The sequence below is a fragment of the Gavia stellata genome, chromosome 25 (assembly GCF_030936135.1).
Source record: "Gavia stellata isolate bGavSte3 chromosome 25, bGavSte3.hap2, whole genome shotgun sequence".
Classification (NCBI taxonomy): Eukaryota; Metazoa; Chordata; class Aves; order Gaviiformes; family Gaviidae; genus Gavia; species Gavia stellata.
The window spans coordinates 6969119-6984246 of record NC_082618.1 but is presented as its reverse complement, the minus strand read 5'-3'; the positions used below and the strand labels follow the sequence as shown (position 1 = coordinate 6984246).

Genomic DNA, 15128 nt, shown 5'->3' with positions numbered 1-15128 from the left:
ATAACAACTTGCAGCTTCTTCTAGCTTGACAGTGAGACGGCGGTGAGCGTACACGGGCTGAGCCTGTGCTGCTGGCTTACCCGGGTGGCACTCTTGCGTGTCAGACCTGGCATGCTTGCGTGCGGGTGGACTTGGCAGGAGAATTTGGGGAGGGCACCACTGGTGGCACAGACAGCCCTTCCCCAAAGCACTATTGCAGATGGAGCCAGGCACGTAGGAGACTTTCCCCAGCAGTGTGGCATGCACTGATCTGGAACAGGATCTGAGCTGTGATTGAGGGGAAACTGCTGTTTGCTCTAACCAGGTGCATTAGGTAGGTGAGTAGTTAGGCAGGTTCTCTGCCCATTAATCTCCTCCTAGCTGCATGTCATATGCTGCTGCTCACTCTCCTGTGCTGGTGACCTGCTGGCACGTGCATCTGTGCTCCCCTGTGAGATGGCTCTTGGCTGGACCTTGTGCATGGTGCACACACCTGCAGCCCCTCCAAAATGTTCTATTTATGGAGGTGGCTCAAAGGATCAGAGGATGTCAGGGTGCCAAGTGCTGCTTGAATCATTTCCATCACGCCTCAGTGGATCATCTCTTGTTGCTCAGGGGCTGCTTCTATTTTCACAATTAATTTGTATTTCCACATAGCACTGTTGCCGGGCCCCTCCTTGGAGCTGCCGATGAGCAGCCGTAAACAAGGTGGTTGGTAGAAGCAGCGACTGAAGTTTGGTGCCCTGTTCCCAGCCTTACTGGCTGCAGCAAGCCTTCAGAGAGGGCCAAGTTTCCTTGCTGTTTCTGAGCTGTGTCGTCTTCATCTCCTGGTGTTGCTGCTCATCATGCATGCCATCGGAGGGTCTGCTAGCAGGCGTGTGCTGTGGGAGCTCTTTGAGGTCATGTTGCAACTGTATGCGTCAATACATTAACAGTAATTCATCTACCCCGGCTTTAAATGTTGAATATTTCTGTTTTGAGATCTCTTTGTGGCGAGGGTTGACAGGCTCTGTAATGGGTGCAGCCGGGAGTTATAAGGTCACCGCACTGTCCACATCCCTCCACCCTTCTTCCACTCCACAGCTGAGCTATCTCTGGAGAGTGCTGACACAGGGAAACCTCTACTACTTTGTCACTCTTTTTTTTTTTTTTTCCCCCCTCCCTTGTTTTCCCAAGTTTAACCTCTCACCCACATCTGTTTCCTATGAATTTATCTTTGTGGAGAGCCCTGATGCTGTGGGTGAAGCTGTGTGCCTGTGCCTGCCTCACGGAGATGCTGTCAGAAGTCAGTGTTTAAGGTCCTGGGCCATGCCAAGAGGAGATTGTGAGGGAAAGATGGTCGAAAAAGATTGAGGTGTGGTGTGAAAACTGCAGAGAGCCTCCCAAGTCTGTCCAGGGCTGATTTCTAAGGATACGACTTGGGAGGCTCAGGCTGGAGTGCTGTTCTCCCTGCGGGAGGGATGCTGATGGGACATGTGGCCTTTTGGGGATATCTCTCTGGCTTACTCTGGCTATCCGTGGGCAAGAGAAGGGACAGATTAAGTTATCAATTAGGAGCACATGGCAAAGAGAAGGAACAGTCATCACTTCCCACAGGCGGTTTGAGACTATCTTAGTAAAGGTGTTGGTGAGAGCAATGTAAATGGAGAGGAATGTCTTGCGCCTTCCCTGGAGTGCGGGGAGGGGACAGAGGAAGGTTTGCAGGCAGCTTGTAAGCCTCAGATATCAGTGTCTGAATTCCTGCTAATACCTGATGTCCGGAAGGTGGAGCGTGGTTTGTTTGCAATGGACACAATGCTGGGAGGGTTGTTTTTGGCCAGCTAGGAGAATCAGGGTGAAACCAGTAACTGTAATGGTGCTGAGGTTTGGGTGGAAGGGAAGGAGTTGCAAGATGGGGCTATGTGATCTCCAGAGACGCAGGGAGGGCAAGAGCAGCCAAGGGGATCTCCTCCACGAGCTGCACCAAGCAGTGAATGTGAAGTCACTTGTACGTGAGGGATTCCTGCTAATTAACTAACTAACCAGGGCTCGCTGGGAATCTCTAGTCTTGCTTCATGCAGATGGTTATGTAGGTGACTTCTCTCTCTCTTCCTCTTTTAATATTGAACTTTGTCAGATCAATTATTAAATATGGAGGAGAGCGTTTTATGTCACTGGCTTGTGGCAGCAGTAAGAAAGTAAGTGCTTTGTCATACCAGCAAAGGTTACTTATAAGTCAGATAAGCGTTGGGAGAAGGAGAGGTGGAGTGCAGTAGAGCCCTGGGTTAATGAAAGTCTAAAGGCACACGTGCTCGCTTGAGGAGTTGTAAGCCACCTTGGGACGGGCTTGTAACAGGAGCAGAGTTGACATGAGGCAGTAAAACTGCTGCTGCAAAGAAAAGGGAACTTCTTTCTTTTTTTAACTGTCCTGTTTCTGTTACACAACGTGGGCTCTGTTCAGTGTGGGAGTTTGCATGCGGAGTTCCTCATGTAAGGGCAAGAACAGAAAGCTGGAGATATAATTGATCTGTATGGCCTAAACCCACTTGGAAAGAATAGAAAATGCTAATTATGGGGCAGAAGATGCATCAATCCTTTGACAAATGGAGAAGGCAGGTGAGCTGCCAGCCCTCCTGGGAACAGAGTACTTAAATCCAGGAAGGGTTTTTCAGAGCCAGGGCAGTCGGGAAGCAGGGTGGCTACTGCAAAGCTGTTCTTCACCCCGATGTCCGTGGTGAGTGTAGGAAGCTTTTCGTTTGAGCAGGCTGTTGCTCTGTGCCAGGCCTTGTTAGCCCAGTTTCTGGACCTAAAATAACTGATTTGGCTGTAGTTATCGCTCCCAGTTTAGTTAGGGAAACGATCTGTGAGAACATGCCAGTTGTAGATTAGGAGGACCTTATTTTTGTATTAGTCCCTTCAGGTTCTGCTGGGTTTAGTCCCCGGTAATTGCCAGGGCCTTGCTGTATAGTTGTTTTCATAAATTAATGAATCTCTGTCCTTGGGTTGTTACCTTGCTGCTGCTTGGGATACTTGTCCCCTGGGTGCCTGTGCCTCCTTTTCCTGCTCCCAGCTGAGCTCATCGGGTTTCCCTTGTCCTGCTGCTCTTCTTTCCCTTCTCCATTTCTCACTGATTATAAAAAAAGGAGTGTGGAGGGTGTACGCCCAGTGTGTTGTGGCACCCTGCACGTGGGGCTTTGCTCTTCCTTCCTGCAACACTGCAAGCCTCATCCTAACGCACTACAACGATGAACCTCTATCATCCCATGTAGAAAACACCACCAGCAGCCCTGAACACGAGAACAGCACAGCTTCAGAGCACAAATGGCCTTCCTGCAATGCCCAGGACGAAATGCTGAACTTGGCCTTCACCATTGGGTCCTTCCTGCTCAGTGCGATCACGCTGCCCCTGGGAATTGTTATGGACAAGTATGGCCCTCGCAAGCTGCGGCTGCTTGGCAGGTTGGTGTCCTGGGCTCCCTGGGTGAGCTGAGGAGTGAATTCACACGTTGTCTGGGCCAGATGGGTGCTGTTTGGGTGCTGTGCTTGTTGTGGGGTCCCTGCAGCCTCGGGAACTTGTATGAGGGATGGAGCTGGGATCTACTGGGAGCTGCTGGGCATACACAGGGCACCAGAGCAGCTCTGGGATGATTTTGGCCAGCACAGTGAATTGCTCCATAAGGGAAGGGCCTGGGACTCTATGTCCGCACTTCAGCTCTCCAGCGTTGCTCTGTGCTCCCTGGCCAGATGGAGCCTGGAGGAAGAGCAGAGTCATTTGTGAGTCACGGAGGGTAGCTTTTTCCTTGAGCTGGGAGCTATGTCCCAAGAGGCACAAAACCAAGATGTTACATCATCGTTTGCAAGCTGGGGAGTTAAGTCAGGGATAAACACGTCCTGCCTGCCTTTTCTAGGTCCTTTCTCTGCCATGCGGTGTGTGTTGCTTTCTGCCTCAAACAGCAAGGTTGTTAGCTGCTCCCATCATGGCATGTAGGGATTAGTGACTTCTTGGGCAGAGTAGACACCAGCGCTGCTGAATTTTAATGCACTGAACCATACCAGAAACCAAACTGGCCTGTAGGCAGAGTGGGAAAAACAGGGCAAGTCTCTGATGCAGACCCTACCAGAGAGGAGCAGGTAAAGGCTGTGAGTGCTGTGACCACAGCTGGGTCTCAGGACGAAAGTTGCTGCTGTCTTGGGTCACCTCGAGGCGAGGGCTAGCAAAGCTGTGTGCTGGAAAACCAGTAGGGAATTTGGATCCAGCAAGAGCTGTGTCAGAGTACTGGGAGGAAAGGTTGCCGTCTCAGCCCTTGTGCAAGGTTTGTCTGTAATATTTGGGTATTTCCCTGGACTTTTCTTTCCAAATCGCCAGCTTCCCTCCCTCTTACAGAAATTATACTGTGCTTGCTTAACGAGGTGCTGAGGAGGTAGAAGTATATGTAACTTACTGAGTGTAAGGCTGTCTGTAAAAAAAAAAAAAAAAAAAAAAAAAAAAACCTCACGGTTTTGGTTCCCTTTCAGCGCCTGCTTTGCTGTGTCCTGTGTGCTGATTGCGTATGGTGCCAGTAACCCAGACTGTAAGTAGGCATTTCTCTGCTGAGCTGGGAGGGCTTTGGGGCTGCGGCTTGGGTTTTTTTGGGGAAGCAGACAAGTGTGCACAGCACTGCATGTTCTGACTGTTGCACCTCCAGTGCTGTACCAGGGTCTTGCTGAGGACACAAGCCAAGCATCTGCTGGCCTGTGGGAGCTAAGTGGCTCTGGGGATGACTGGTGTTTCACAACCCTAAGTGGAGAGCGTAGCAAGGGCCAAATGTCTGAGATAGCCAGGTCTCTCAGCTTCGTGTTTGGGCAGGGACAGGTCCTGTAAAGGAGCAATTCCAAACAAGTTCATGGCTTTTTCAGGGTTGGGAAATAAATAATAGCATATGATGTGTAATCAGCTCTTTTCACCAGGGATAGATGGAGCTTGCTGCTCAAGACCAGATAGTGGGATGACACTTTGAATCCAGTTCTTTCAATTGAATCTTCCTTTTAAGATCCATTCAGACAAGCTGCATCAGCAAGTCTGTTCATTAGAAGAGAGACCCATCCATCCTGGAGAGAGATGATCCCATCCTCAACTCCGTCTTGGAGGAGAGCCCTAGCCCTCCCTCGCTGTGTGGCTGGGAAGATGGGTGCTGGGTCAGGAATAGCATGGCACATCCTGAGAATGTTGACCCACTGAGGTTTTTACATGTCAGGACCAAAGCCCTGAGGGCTCTGTCTCCTTTCCCTCTCCACCCCAGCAAAGGCTAAGGGTGTTTTTTTATTGTTGCAGCTCTGTCTGTGCTGATATTCATTGCGCTGGCTCTGAACGGCTTTGGTGGCATGTGCATGACCTTCACATCACTTACGGTAAGTGAAGAGTTACTACCTGACTCTATTTTATTCCTTACTATGGCTGCGAGCTGGGCTAGCAGGAAAGAACAAAGTGGATCTTTTGCCTGTGGCTTGAATAGCACATGTTTTTGTTTGGTACAAAGGGTCAGTCACTCTTTTACCTGAAAGGCTGGATGCTAGGTGGTTATTCTAAGGCGCTTTTTTTTCCCTGTCCCTTGCATGTCAGGTGAAGGTGGGGGGAAAAACGGAAATGTTTTTGTCTAGGACTCAAATTGTCCTATGCCTGTACATGCAGTGCTCAGCTACCTGGCACAGGCTGGGCGTGTGTTTGCGCCAGATTTAGCACTGACATACTGCGGGAAGAATCAGCAGGGCACAAACCCTTGCAGCTGGGTATGACCAGCTTTCTGCAAGTGCAGTTTGCATCTCGCACCAAGAAAATGGTTGTTCTTGAGCACAAAAACTTTTGCTCTAGAAGAGTGAGAGTCCCTTCCAGGTTTCCTTAGAAATTCTGCGCTGTTGACTGCACCCAGCTTCACCTGCACAGCCTGCTTAGATCTGTTTAGTCCATGGATTGTATTGCAAGCATTGGTCAACAACTGTCAGCTGGATCTCTACATTTTGGGGTTCTTTTTGTGTGGAGAGAAAAGCAGTATTGTCCTCCAAGTAGCTGCTTTATTTTCTATCTCATTACCCTGATTCTCGTCAGTGTGGCTGAAACAGGGCTGGGTGGAAAGCCTCCCAGAAAACAGTCTGGGAAGCACTGATGTTTCTTGAGCTGTGGTTGAAAACTTTCCGATTTGGACTGCATTACCTGGAACTTGCTGTTGAAGTAAAACTTTCTGTTAAGATTGCCTCTAATTGAACAAGGCTTAAACACTGGCTGAACAAGGCTCAGACACTGGCTGAACTCCTGGGACCTAAACTTGGCAGAGACTGGGTTTACAGGTCACTGTGTGTACTGTGACATTGCTGCTGCTGTTGCTTTCATATATTCAAAGTTTTCAAAACTCTGTGCAGACATCGGTCTCTCCTTCATATGTAATGTTCTTCACTGGAAGCCTTGGCCATGGTCCCAAAGAACTATGGGGCAAATGTCATCCTGCCACGCTTCAAATAAAAGCAAGCAAGAGAGGAGCACATCAGTACTGCTGTGGGAGAGGAGAGGATTCCCAGCCTGCTGCTTCCAGCATTGGTTATTGTCTCTCTGGGTGGTTATTAAGGGGTCATAGATTATTTTAGAGTGACTGGTGATGATAGGAGGAAGGGCAAGGATAGGGCAGAAGTATATTGCATGTACTGTACTGTGGCTTTTAGCACCAGAAGAAGTAAGCAAAGCCACTTATTAGCTCCCTCATTAGGGAGCCAGTTCCACAGCACTAAGTACATACAGTGGCAGGAAAAAGGTCAAATCTTCCTCAGGTCTTGGATCCCTTCTTGGAGGTCTGAAGCAAGTAGTGATGCTGTGAGCTCATACAGGGAGACCTCAGGTGGAGCCCATCCCCTCAGGACAGCAGTGTGTTTTGTAAAGAGCTGAGGTGGCTTCAGGCCTGATTCCCAAATCCAGATTTGGATGTAGCTGCTTGTGCCTCCCTGCAGAGCTGCACAGAGGCATTTCAGTACCTGAGGCATGTAAGTGTGATTAAAAATAGTCTAAAGTGGGAGGGAAAGCACTTCTTCACCTGCATCACAGTGTAGCTGTGGTGGTGACTGTTAAAAGCAGGTGTATTTTGCTCATTGGCAGCTTACTCTCTTGTCCCTGCTTGGTTCTGCCTGCAAGGTGACGTGATCACAGTTGGTGTGTCAAGAGCCATCTTCTGCGGTGACACAGTGATCTCTTGTGGGTCCCTTCCACCTGTGGCCCATGGAGATGGAGTGTGACAAGGGAGGGACATGGGGATGACAGGTCCACGGCTTGCGGGCTCTGGGCAATGTGGCTTGCACGCACTGTGCTCTGCATTGCACCCAGGAGGGGCTGAACTAAGTGCTGAAAGGGGAGAATCGAAGACCTTTTTAAGGACGTTCATTACACGGAGGTGGTGAGCACTAATCAACTTCTGGTGCCAAGTAAGCTTGTTCTGGCTGACGCAGGCACTGACTGCTGAGCGCGCACGTGCACGCACAGATCAAAGCAAGGTGACTTCCTTCTTCTGCCAGCTGCAAGTGACCTGAAGCGCTCCAGGAAATGGGTCAAACCCACTGGTGCATGAGCTGGTCCTCTGCCACCCCGGGCGGGTTACGGTTGCTGCTTCATAGCAGGGTGGCCATGAAGGGAGCCCCTGCAGCATGTGGGGTTGGGATGCTCCCCGGGTGCTGTGGCTTGTGGGGCTTCATCGGTTGTTGAAACCTCCTGGGACACCTGCGTGCGTGGGCATGGTGTGATCTGATGGGAGGGCAGGAGATGGGGATCCTCAGTGCCTGGGTGTTGTGGTTTAACCCCAGCTGGCAGCTAAGCACCATGCAGCTGTTCACTCACTCACCCACAGTGGGATGGGGCAGAGAATCAGAAGAGTAAAAGTGAGAAAACTCATAGATTAAGATAAAGACAGTTTAATAGGTAAAGCAAAAGCCGCACATGCACGCAAAGCAAAATAAGGAATTCATTCACCACTTCCCATCGGCAGGCAGGTGTTCAGCCATCTCCAGGAAAGCAGGGCTCCATCACGTGTAACGGTTACCTGGGAAGACAAACACCATAACTCCGAACGTCCCCTCCTTCCTTCTTCTTCCCCCAGGTTTATATCCTGAGCATGACATCATATGATATAGAATATCCCTTTGGTCAGTTGGGGTCAGCTGTCCCAGCTGTGTCCCCTCCCAGCTTCTTGTGCACCCCCAGCCTACTCGCTGGTGGGGTGGGGTGAGAAGCAGAAAAGGCCTTGACGCTGTGTAAGCACTGCTCAACAGTAATGAAAACATCTCTGTATTATCAACAGTGTTTTCAGCACAAATCCAAAATACAGCCCCACACTAGCTACTATGAAGAAAATTAACTCTACCCCAGCCAAAACCAGCACATTGCAAGGGATAAACGGGATCTCTGAGCATTACAGCCTGCGACAGTACTCCCTGAAGCTTTGCCTCTTGGGTTTAAAGCCTTTTTCAGTAACAAGTCCCTGGGGTATCATGAAAGCACATGGCAAGCGGCGGAGCCAAAGCAAGCTGCCGTTCCTGGGTGCCTTGCGCTGTGGTTTGGGGAGGAGGGGGAGTGAGCGAGTGGTGCTGTTCCCAGTTCTGGGAACAAGGTCAGACTGTGCCTGTTGTTAAAATGCAGAGGGGAGATTTCTGCCTCGTGACTTGGTCTTAGCCAATATAAGTGAAGATTGGAAATGGAAACAGATCTGTGTTGGTGGCTCTGACAGCAACACAGGAATCTGGCGCTGGTTCTGCTCCGAAGCTATTTCATGCAAAGAAATAAACATGTGTGATAAATTACCACAAAGAGCCTTTTATAGATTGTTTTCTGTCCTGTTTTCCTTTCAAAGAATTACAGCTGCTTTGCTCTTATTTTCTGCTACAAACAGCGCCCTTTAATCGGAGCAGGGGGGCATCTCTGTGTAGGGAATCTTCTCTGCTCGGAAATATTAGGAAAACTTAGGGCTCTGTGATCTTTTGTTTGTTGGAGAATGGGAACAGGAACTGCCATATGCTTTGGACAAAGTGGGCAGTTTGAGGCTTTCCTGGAAAACATATTTTTAGTGTCTGTATAACTTCCAAATATACCCCCGATAGGGAAAATAAAGTTTAGCTTGAACAAAAATACCATTCTCCAGTAGTCTAGTTCTCAATCCCTTGATTTTTTTTCCACTGTTCTTTCAAACAGTCCTTGCAAGAGGAGAGAAACTGGGTTTGGTAATACTACTGTAGTATCTTTTTGTACACGGATTGTCTCCAGGAAAAAGCTGAAAAAATTATAAAAAATGATCGAAGGTCTTAAACTCACTATAGGGCAGATGAGGAAATAATTTTATTGGTCTAGGATTACATACCTGTAATAAAGGACTCCAGGGAAAAAACAGTTATGGTATGGCAAAATTAAGTTATGGGGCATAAAGTTAATAATACATTGAGTATTAATGACCTTTAGACAGGAGGCATAAGAGTTTGTCATTGTAGGACTTGCGGAATTGGGGCTGTCATACCAGAATAAGTAGAAATTAGTGGAGGAGTCCCTTCTGGCCTGCAGGGATACAGTCAGAACGAGGATCAGATCTTTTCAGTGACAGAAAAACAGAGAGTCGACTTGCTCTGTGACTTAGGTTTTTTTTCTCTCTATGGTTCATTTTTTTCCCAATGCTCACTGCTATAAAGACAGCATAAAATATGGCTTAGTAAATATTGTGTGTTATTTTAGTAGCTGGTCTTTAGATGAGACCTGAAAGGCATTGCCAGCTCTGGCATTCGCAGTCTGAGAGGTTTTCTCTCTGGGTATGGGCTACTTTTTCCCTTCGTCTCCCCTCTGCCTCTCCAGGTAGTCTCAGGTTTCTTTTCCTCGCAAGTGCTCAGTGTTTGCAGCTTCTACTTTGATTGGGTTGGATAAGACCTTAAATCTCCTATGCCCATTTTTTTTTAACCTGGCTGCTTGTTTGGTGCCAAATAGGATTTTAGGAAATCTCTAGCGTTTCTAGGACTTCTGTCCCCATCGAGGCAGAAGCAGCCTTGGGTTTTCTGGGACATGATGCCTTGCTTTCAGGCCTGCTCTACATCTCCAAGTAGTCCTCAGAGCAGGAGGATCCACCTGGGAGTTGCTTGTCTGCTGTATGAAAAAGGCTTTTTGTGGGCTCTGGGGAAAACCAGCCTGAGCCAAGAAGCAGCTGTGTTTGTGGAGCCCTTGCCCTGCTTTGAGCTCCCCAGCAGGAGCAGCTGTTTGTTGTAATTTCTGGAGATTATTTTAGGTTTGGGGTATTTGAGATTAAATGAATGCCTTGCCTGGTGACAGTGACTAGCCTTTTTGCAACCTGCAGATATGGTATTCTGCAGATGCTGTTTTCTGGGGTGTGTATTTAGGCCACTGCTTCCAAGAGATTTTTTGTGCCTGGTAACAGACCTTTGGATCCTTTGCCGTTTCCTGTCTGCAGCTCCTGAAAGCAGCCTGTTGGCAGCTCTCCCGCATGCAGGGATCTGGGGATGGGTGTGGGGATCCTCGCCGCAGAGGAGTGCAGCGTTTTCTGCCTCTGCTGTGTGCGTCTGCTCGGGGTTCACCAGCAGCATCAGGCGTGGTAAATCATTGCTGCCGTTCCCTGGCTGGGGTTATCTGAGGACCTGGAGACTGCACTGCATAGGAAGCTCTGCAGTGAGAGAGAGGGATGATAAACAGCCAGATGGATCCTAGAGTGTTCCTGCACAGGAATACTTGTGTTGTAAACACGCTGGCCCTGCTGTGACACAAGCCAGATTTGCTTGCCTTATATGCTACTCCTGGGAAAGATGGATTTGTTTTTCAGCAGTGGAAGGGGAATGTGATGACAGCATTTGCTTGCTCAGACTCGGTCTAATGTTCCCTGAATCATTTTGTTCAGCAGCATCTTTAAACAGATAAAATGCTGGTTATGCTTTCAGTCCTAGAAGGCACCCACAGTGTCCTGCTTTGAGGCCCTCTGAGGCTGACATGGTAGTGATGCCCAAGTGAATTTGGGGAGTAAGTGACCTGAAAAAGGAGGTGCAAGGGAAATGTGTCTGCCTGCAGCAGAATCTCTGCCCATTGACCAGCTTCAGGAGGTACCAGCTGAGCCTGTAGCCTACAACTTCAGAGCTTCTCCCTGTAACTTCCAGTTTGCAGGCCGTCGTTAGTTAGTGATGGAAACTTGTTCACTTCTGGTTGTTTAGAAAAACGTGGAGTTCCTCCTTTCCCAGGAGACTGGGAAGGTCTCACAGCTCTTTCTGCCTGCTTCACTCTGCTTTTGGGTACTGAGTGGAAGCAGGGGCTGGAGAGCTAGCCTGGGAGTGCTTTTGCTGTTGAGGTGGCAGAAGTGGCTGCTGTGAGCTTTGCTTTCCCAACAGCTCCTTGCAGAACCGGCCTGGTCTGCTTTCAGCAATGCCATCACACCTGATAGAAGCCCAGGCAGCAAAGTGGGGTGGGTTGCAGGAATAGCAATGTGAGATGCTGTTGCCTGCTTCTTGGTGCAGAGTTCAGCAGCTTCGTAGCTGCGCTGGGCAATAAAGCCTTGGATATCTAGTGTTTGTGATTGCCTTCCTGCACCTAGCTTCAAGCTAGTGTGCTTGGGCATCTGAGCCATCCAACTGACGCAGAAATGGCCAGCTTTAGCTCCACTCGTAGAGAGAGTCTGCTTTCACAGAAGGAGCCAGGTACCTAGCTAGGAATGGAAATGCCAACAGCAACACAGTTCGTATTTGTCTCTGTTCCTTCTTGTTATAACAGGAACTTTCTGGTCTACTGCAAAGATTTGGGTGCTGACCCAAGGTGTATAAACAAACATAGCAGTTCAAGGTGTTGCAGGGTGTGTTAAAGACTGTGCGGCTACCACAGCCTGTGTCTAACAACTCTTGACTAAGAAGAAGGTGATATGTAGAGAACCTGGGCACATATTTGTTGGAGAGAAAAAGAGGTGGTGGCTACAGGCCTCAGGATAAGGAACTCTTAAAGAAAGCACAAGGGCTGGAGCAAACACTCCTGTGCTGAAGATAACCAAAGCAAAGTATGCTGTCAGCCTAGAAAGAAGTAGTGTCATTAAGTATGTAAATCTTGGATTGTAGATGCTCCCTGACACTGGAGACACCAATGCAACCTGCAGAGCAATATCCCGAAGAGCTAAGTCATTCCTGAGTAAAACTGTCTGCTTCAGATTCTGGTATTCAGAAGTCTTAATCCTAAATGCCAGATTTATGTCTGCCATTAGCTTTGTGTCTTCTCAAGAAAGCCTCCTTCCCTTTTCTTCCCTTGTCTTGGCAGCAGCCAGTTTCAACCAATTTTTCTTTCCCCAGCTGCCCAACATGTTTGGTGACCTTCGTTCCACGTTCATTGCTCTGATGATTGGCTCCTATGCTTCCTCTGCTGTGACTTTTCCAGGAATCAAGGTGAGGCCATGGGATCGTGACTCGTGACTGGTGGTGGTGTGCTGGAGTTTTGCACCATTTAGCAATAATGTGGCAAGAAAGAGGGACTCTTTGTTAAAGATTTTGTTTAGAGATGTGCATTTGCAAGATTCAGTTCCCATCTGTTAAAAGACTTCCCAAGTGACTGCCTCATGAACGCAACAAATATTGCAAAGAGAACTATCTGTTTGCTAATAGACGGTAAAATTTTAAAGGTGCTAAGCAAAAGTGAAAAACCGAAGATCTTTTTTATGAAAAAATTGCTTTTTTAAGCTTTAAGGAGTATATATATGTATTTTTAATACATATGTGTATATTTAATCTGTGTGATTGTCACCGACGGTTGGCTTTGAACACAGTTCAGAGTAGCAAACAGCACTGAAGGGACAGAAGAGATAGTCACTTGGACTGCCTTGGTAAATCGCTAGTGGTTCTGAACCAGAGATGTTTCATTGCAGAGTTAGCATAAGGGGGATGTAGTAAAGGTAAGGCAGTCTCAAGTGTGCAGGGAAGTTCCTGCTGGCTTTCCAAGGAGAAGGTCCTAGATTAAAACCTTTGATGGCAGTCATCTGCAATACAGCTGTATGCTATTCCGGCTGGAGGTCCTGTTGTTGTTGCTGTAGCTGCTGTTAAAGATGTGCATATACATCTCTTTCTAAGCCTGCATGTCACAAAACTGTTTTTTGTTACCACTTGAGTTAAACCCATTTTAAATGTAGCATGTTGTTCTTTCCCACAGCTTCCTCTCAGACCTCATTCAAAGAATATTGAAGTATCTTTCTGGTCTTAAAGCCAAAACCATATTCCCTTGTGATTTCCAGGTTATATATGACTTTGGGGTCTCCTTCATCCTTATTCTGCTTGTCTGGGCAAGCTGTGCAGGACTAGTTTTCCTCAACTGTTTCTTCAACTGGCCACTGGAGCCTTTCCCAGGACCAGAAGACATGGACTACTCGTAAGTGTCCTCTAGATTGACCTTGAGGGCTAATCCTAATCTTAATCCTCTAGAAAGTGCTGGCATGGCTAATTTAGAGGAGTGGACAGGGAGCTCCCTTCCATGTTGTTTGTTGCTGCCACTTCTTCTTAGGTTGAGTATTTACGTCTGCCATTGGTGTTATGCATTGGCTGGTGAATATCTGTGGAAAGTGGAACTTTCCAAAGCGTAGGAATTATGAAGGAAAAATGATCTGTCAGTAGTCATAAGTATTTCTATATTGACCTATGCCAAATTGGCCTGGGGGAAGTATCTCTTTGTGCTCTGAGTTCAGACCATTTGTGGGTTTGTAGATGGAAACTAATGCCTTAAATCCGCATATAGCCTTTCTGACTCCTGCAACTTTGCTGCCTCTGATTCCTCACCCTGTGTTGCAGCTCTTATGCTCTTTACTGCCCAACAGGGTGAAAATAAAGTTCAGCTGGCTGGGATTTGACCACAAAATCACGGGGAAGCAGTTTTACAAGCAAGTAACGACTGTGGGGCGCCGTCTCAGTGTGGGGAGCTCCATGAAGGGCCCCAAGGAGCCGACGGCCTTGCAAGAGAACAACAAGCTCTGTCTGTCTACGGTGGACCTAGAAGTGAAGTGCCAGCCTGACAACACAGGTGTGGTTCCATGAGTGCCCCAGGGATGCTTGTGCTGGCACAAGGCTGGTGGCCTCTCTGCTCCAGACCTGTTTATGAGACAGCGATACGTGATCCGTGTGTTGCCAGGGCCAGATGCCAGCCACCATTATTTAAATACAAGTTCAGTTATATAAGGAATCCTGTCCTTGTATATGTGTCTAAATACACCATATGTTATTGACAGCGATGGGGACAACATCATGGGTAACTGGTACGGCTGCAGAAAGACAGAGCAGTTGGTCACTGCTGTCTCTTAGGTAGACTGTTGCCATCATGACCAAGCCTTCCTTACTCAAGGGTATGGCAAAAACAAATGGCTTGAAGCTTCCTTTTGCTCTAATCCACAGAATTAGGCAAGTCTTCCTTCCTGTTCCCCTTGCCCCAGTTACCGGTAGCCAAACTCCAAGCATCTATAGCTGTTCATTATGGAAGTTTGTAAGGCACCAGGTAGTTGCTAACTGTGAACTTCTTGGAGCTGCCACTGGCACACAGTGTTGGAATGACTAGCTAGGAGAAGACCTGCTAACCCAGAGACCAAAACCTCTCCTGAAATTGTATGTTTACGAAGGTATGTTGCCTTCTTCAGAGACTCTCATTATTCCTTCTGCAGCTTCTCCCTCCTTCATGAAGAGTGTCTTCAGTCCTATCTTGTTGCTCAGCCTTATCACCATGTGTGTCACTCAGCTACGGCTCATCTTCTACATGGGGGCCATGAATACCATCCTTGAGTTTCTGTCTGGAGATGAAGATCAAGGTAGGGTAACCTGAAGACTTTTATCTGCTTCCTTGGAACTCGTACCTGACCCAGACTTAGTCCTTGCAAGAGGCCACCAAGCCTGATTACTCAGCAGATACACCGTGTATGGCAATTACTGGTGTCAGAGAGCAGCTGACAGCTGCTGGTAGGGTCTAGTGGAGGACTGGAACTGGCCCAGGACAGAGGGGCAGCAAGGTAGACACTTGAATGTCAAGCTAATTTTAGCCCAGTGCCTGTTAAATACTATTCCATGTTATTTCCCCAGATGGGTTGTTGAAAGTAGCCTCTCAGGATGGACTGTGATAATTTATTTTTTTTTAATTGGAAAACCTATTTCATCAGGTATTTGCTTTGCTTATCCTAAGT

At 48.0% G+C, this 15128-nt stretch overlaps 1 protein-coding gene across 1 annotated transcript in view; it reads left to right on the top strand.

Annotated features, from left to right (window-relative positions):
* The window catches only part of SLC43A2 (solute carrier family 43 member 2), a 29502-nt gene that overhangs the window by 4378 nt on the left and 9996 nt on the right, over positions 1 to 15128 (top strand). Inside the window, exons 2-8 of the mRNA XM_009815433.2 lie at positions 3228 to 3417; positions 4474 to 4529; positions 5270 to 5346; positions 12274 to 12366; positions 13206 to 13339; positions 13782 to 13984; positions 14616 to 14759. Coding sequence (XP_009813735.1) covers positions 3228 to 3417; positions 4474 to 4529; positions 5270 to 5346; positions 12274 to 12366; positions 13206 to 13339; positions 13782 to 13984; positions 14616 to 14759 — 897 coding nt within the window. The remainder of the gene's footprint in view (positions 1 to 3227; positions 3418 to 4473; positions 4530 to 5269; positions 5347 to 12273; positions 12367 to 13205; positions 13340 to 13781; positions 13985 to 14615; positions 14760 to 15128) is intronic.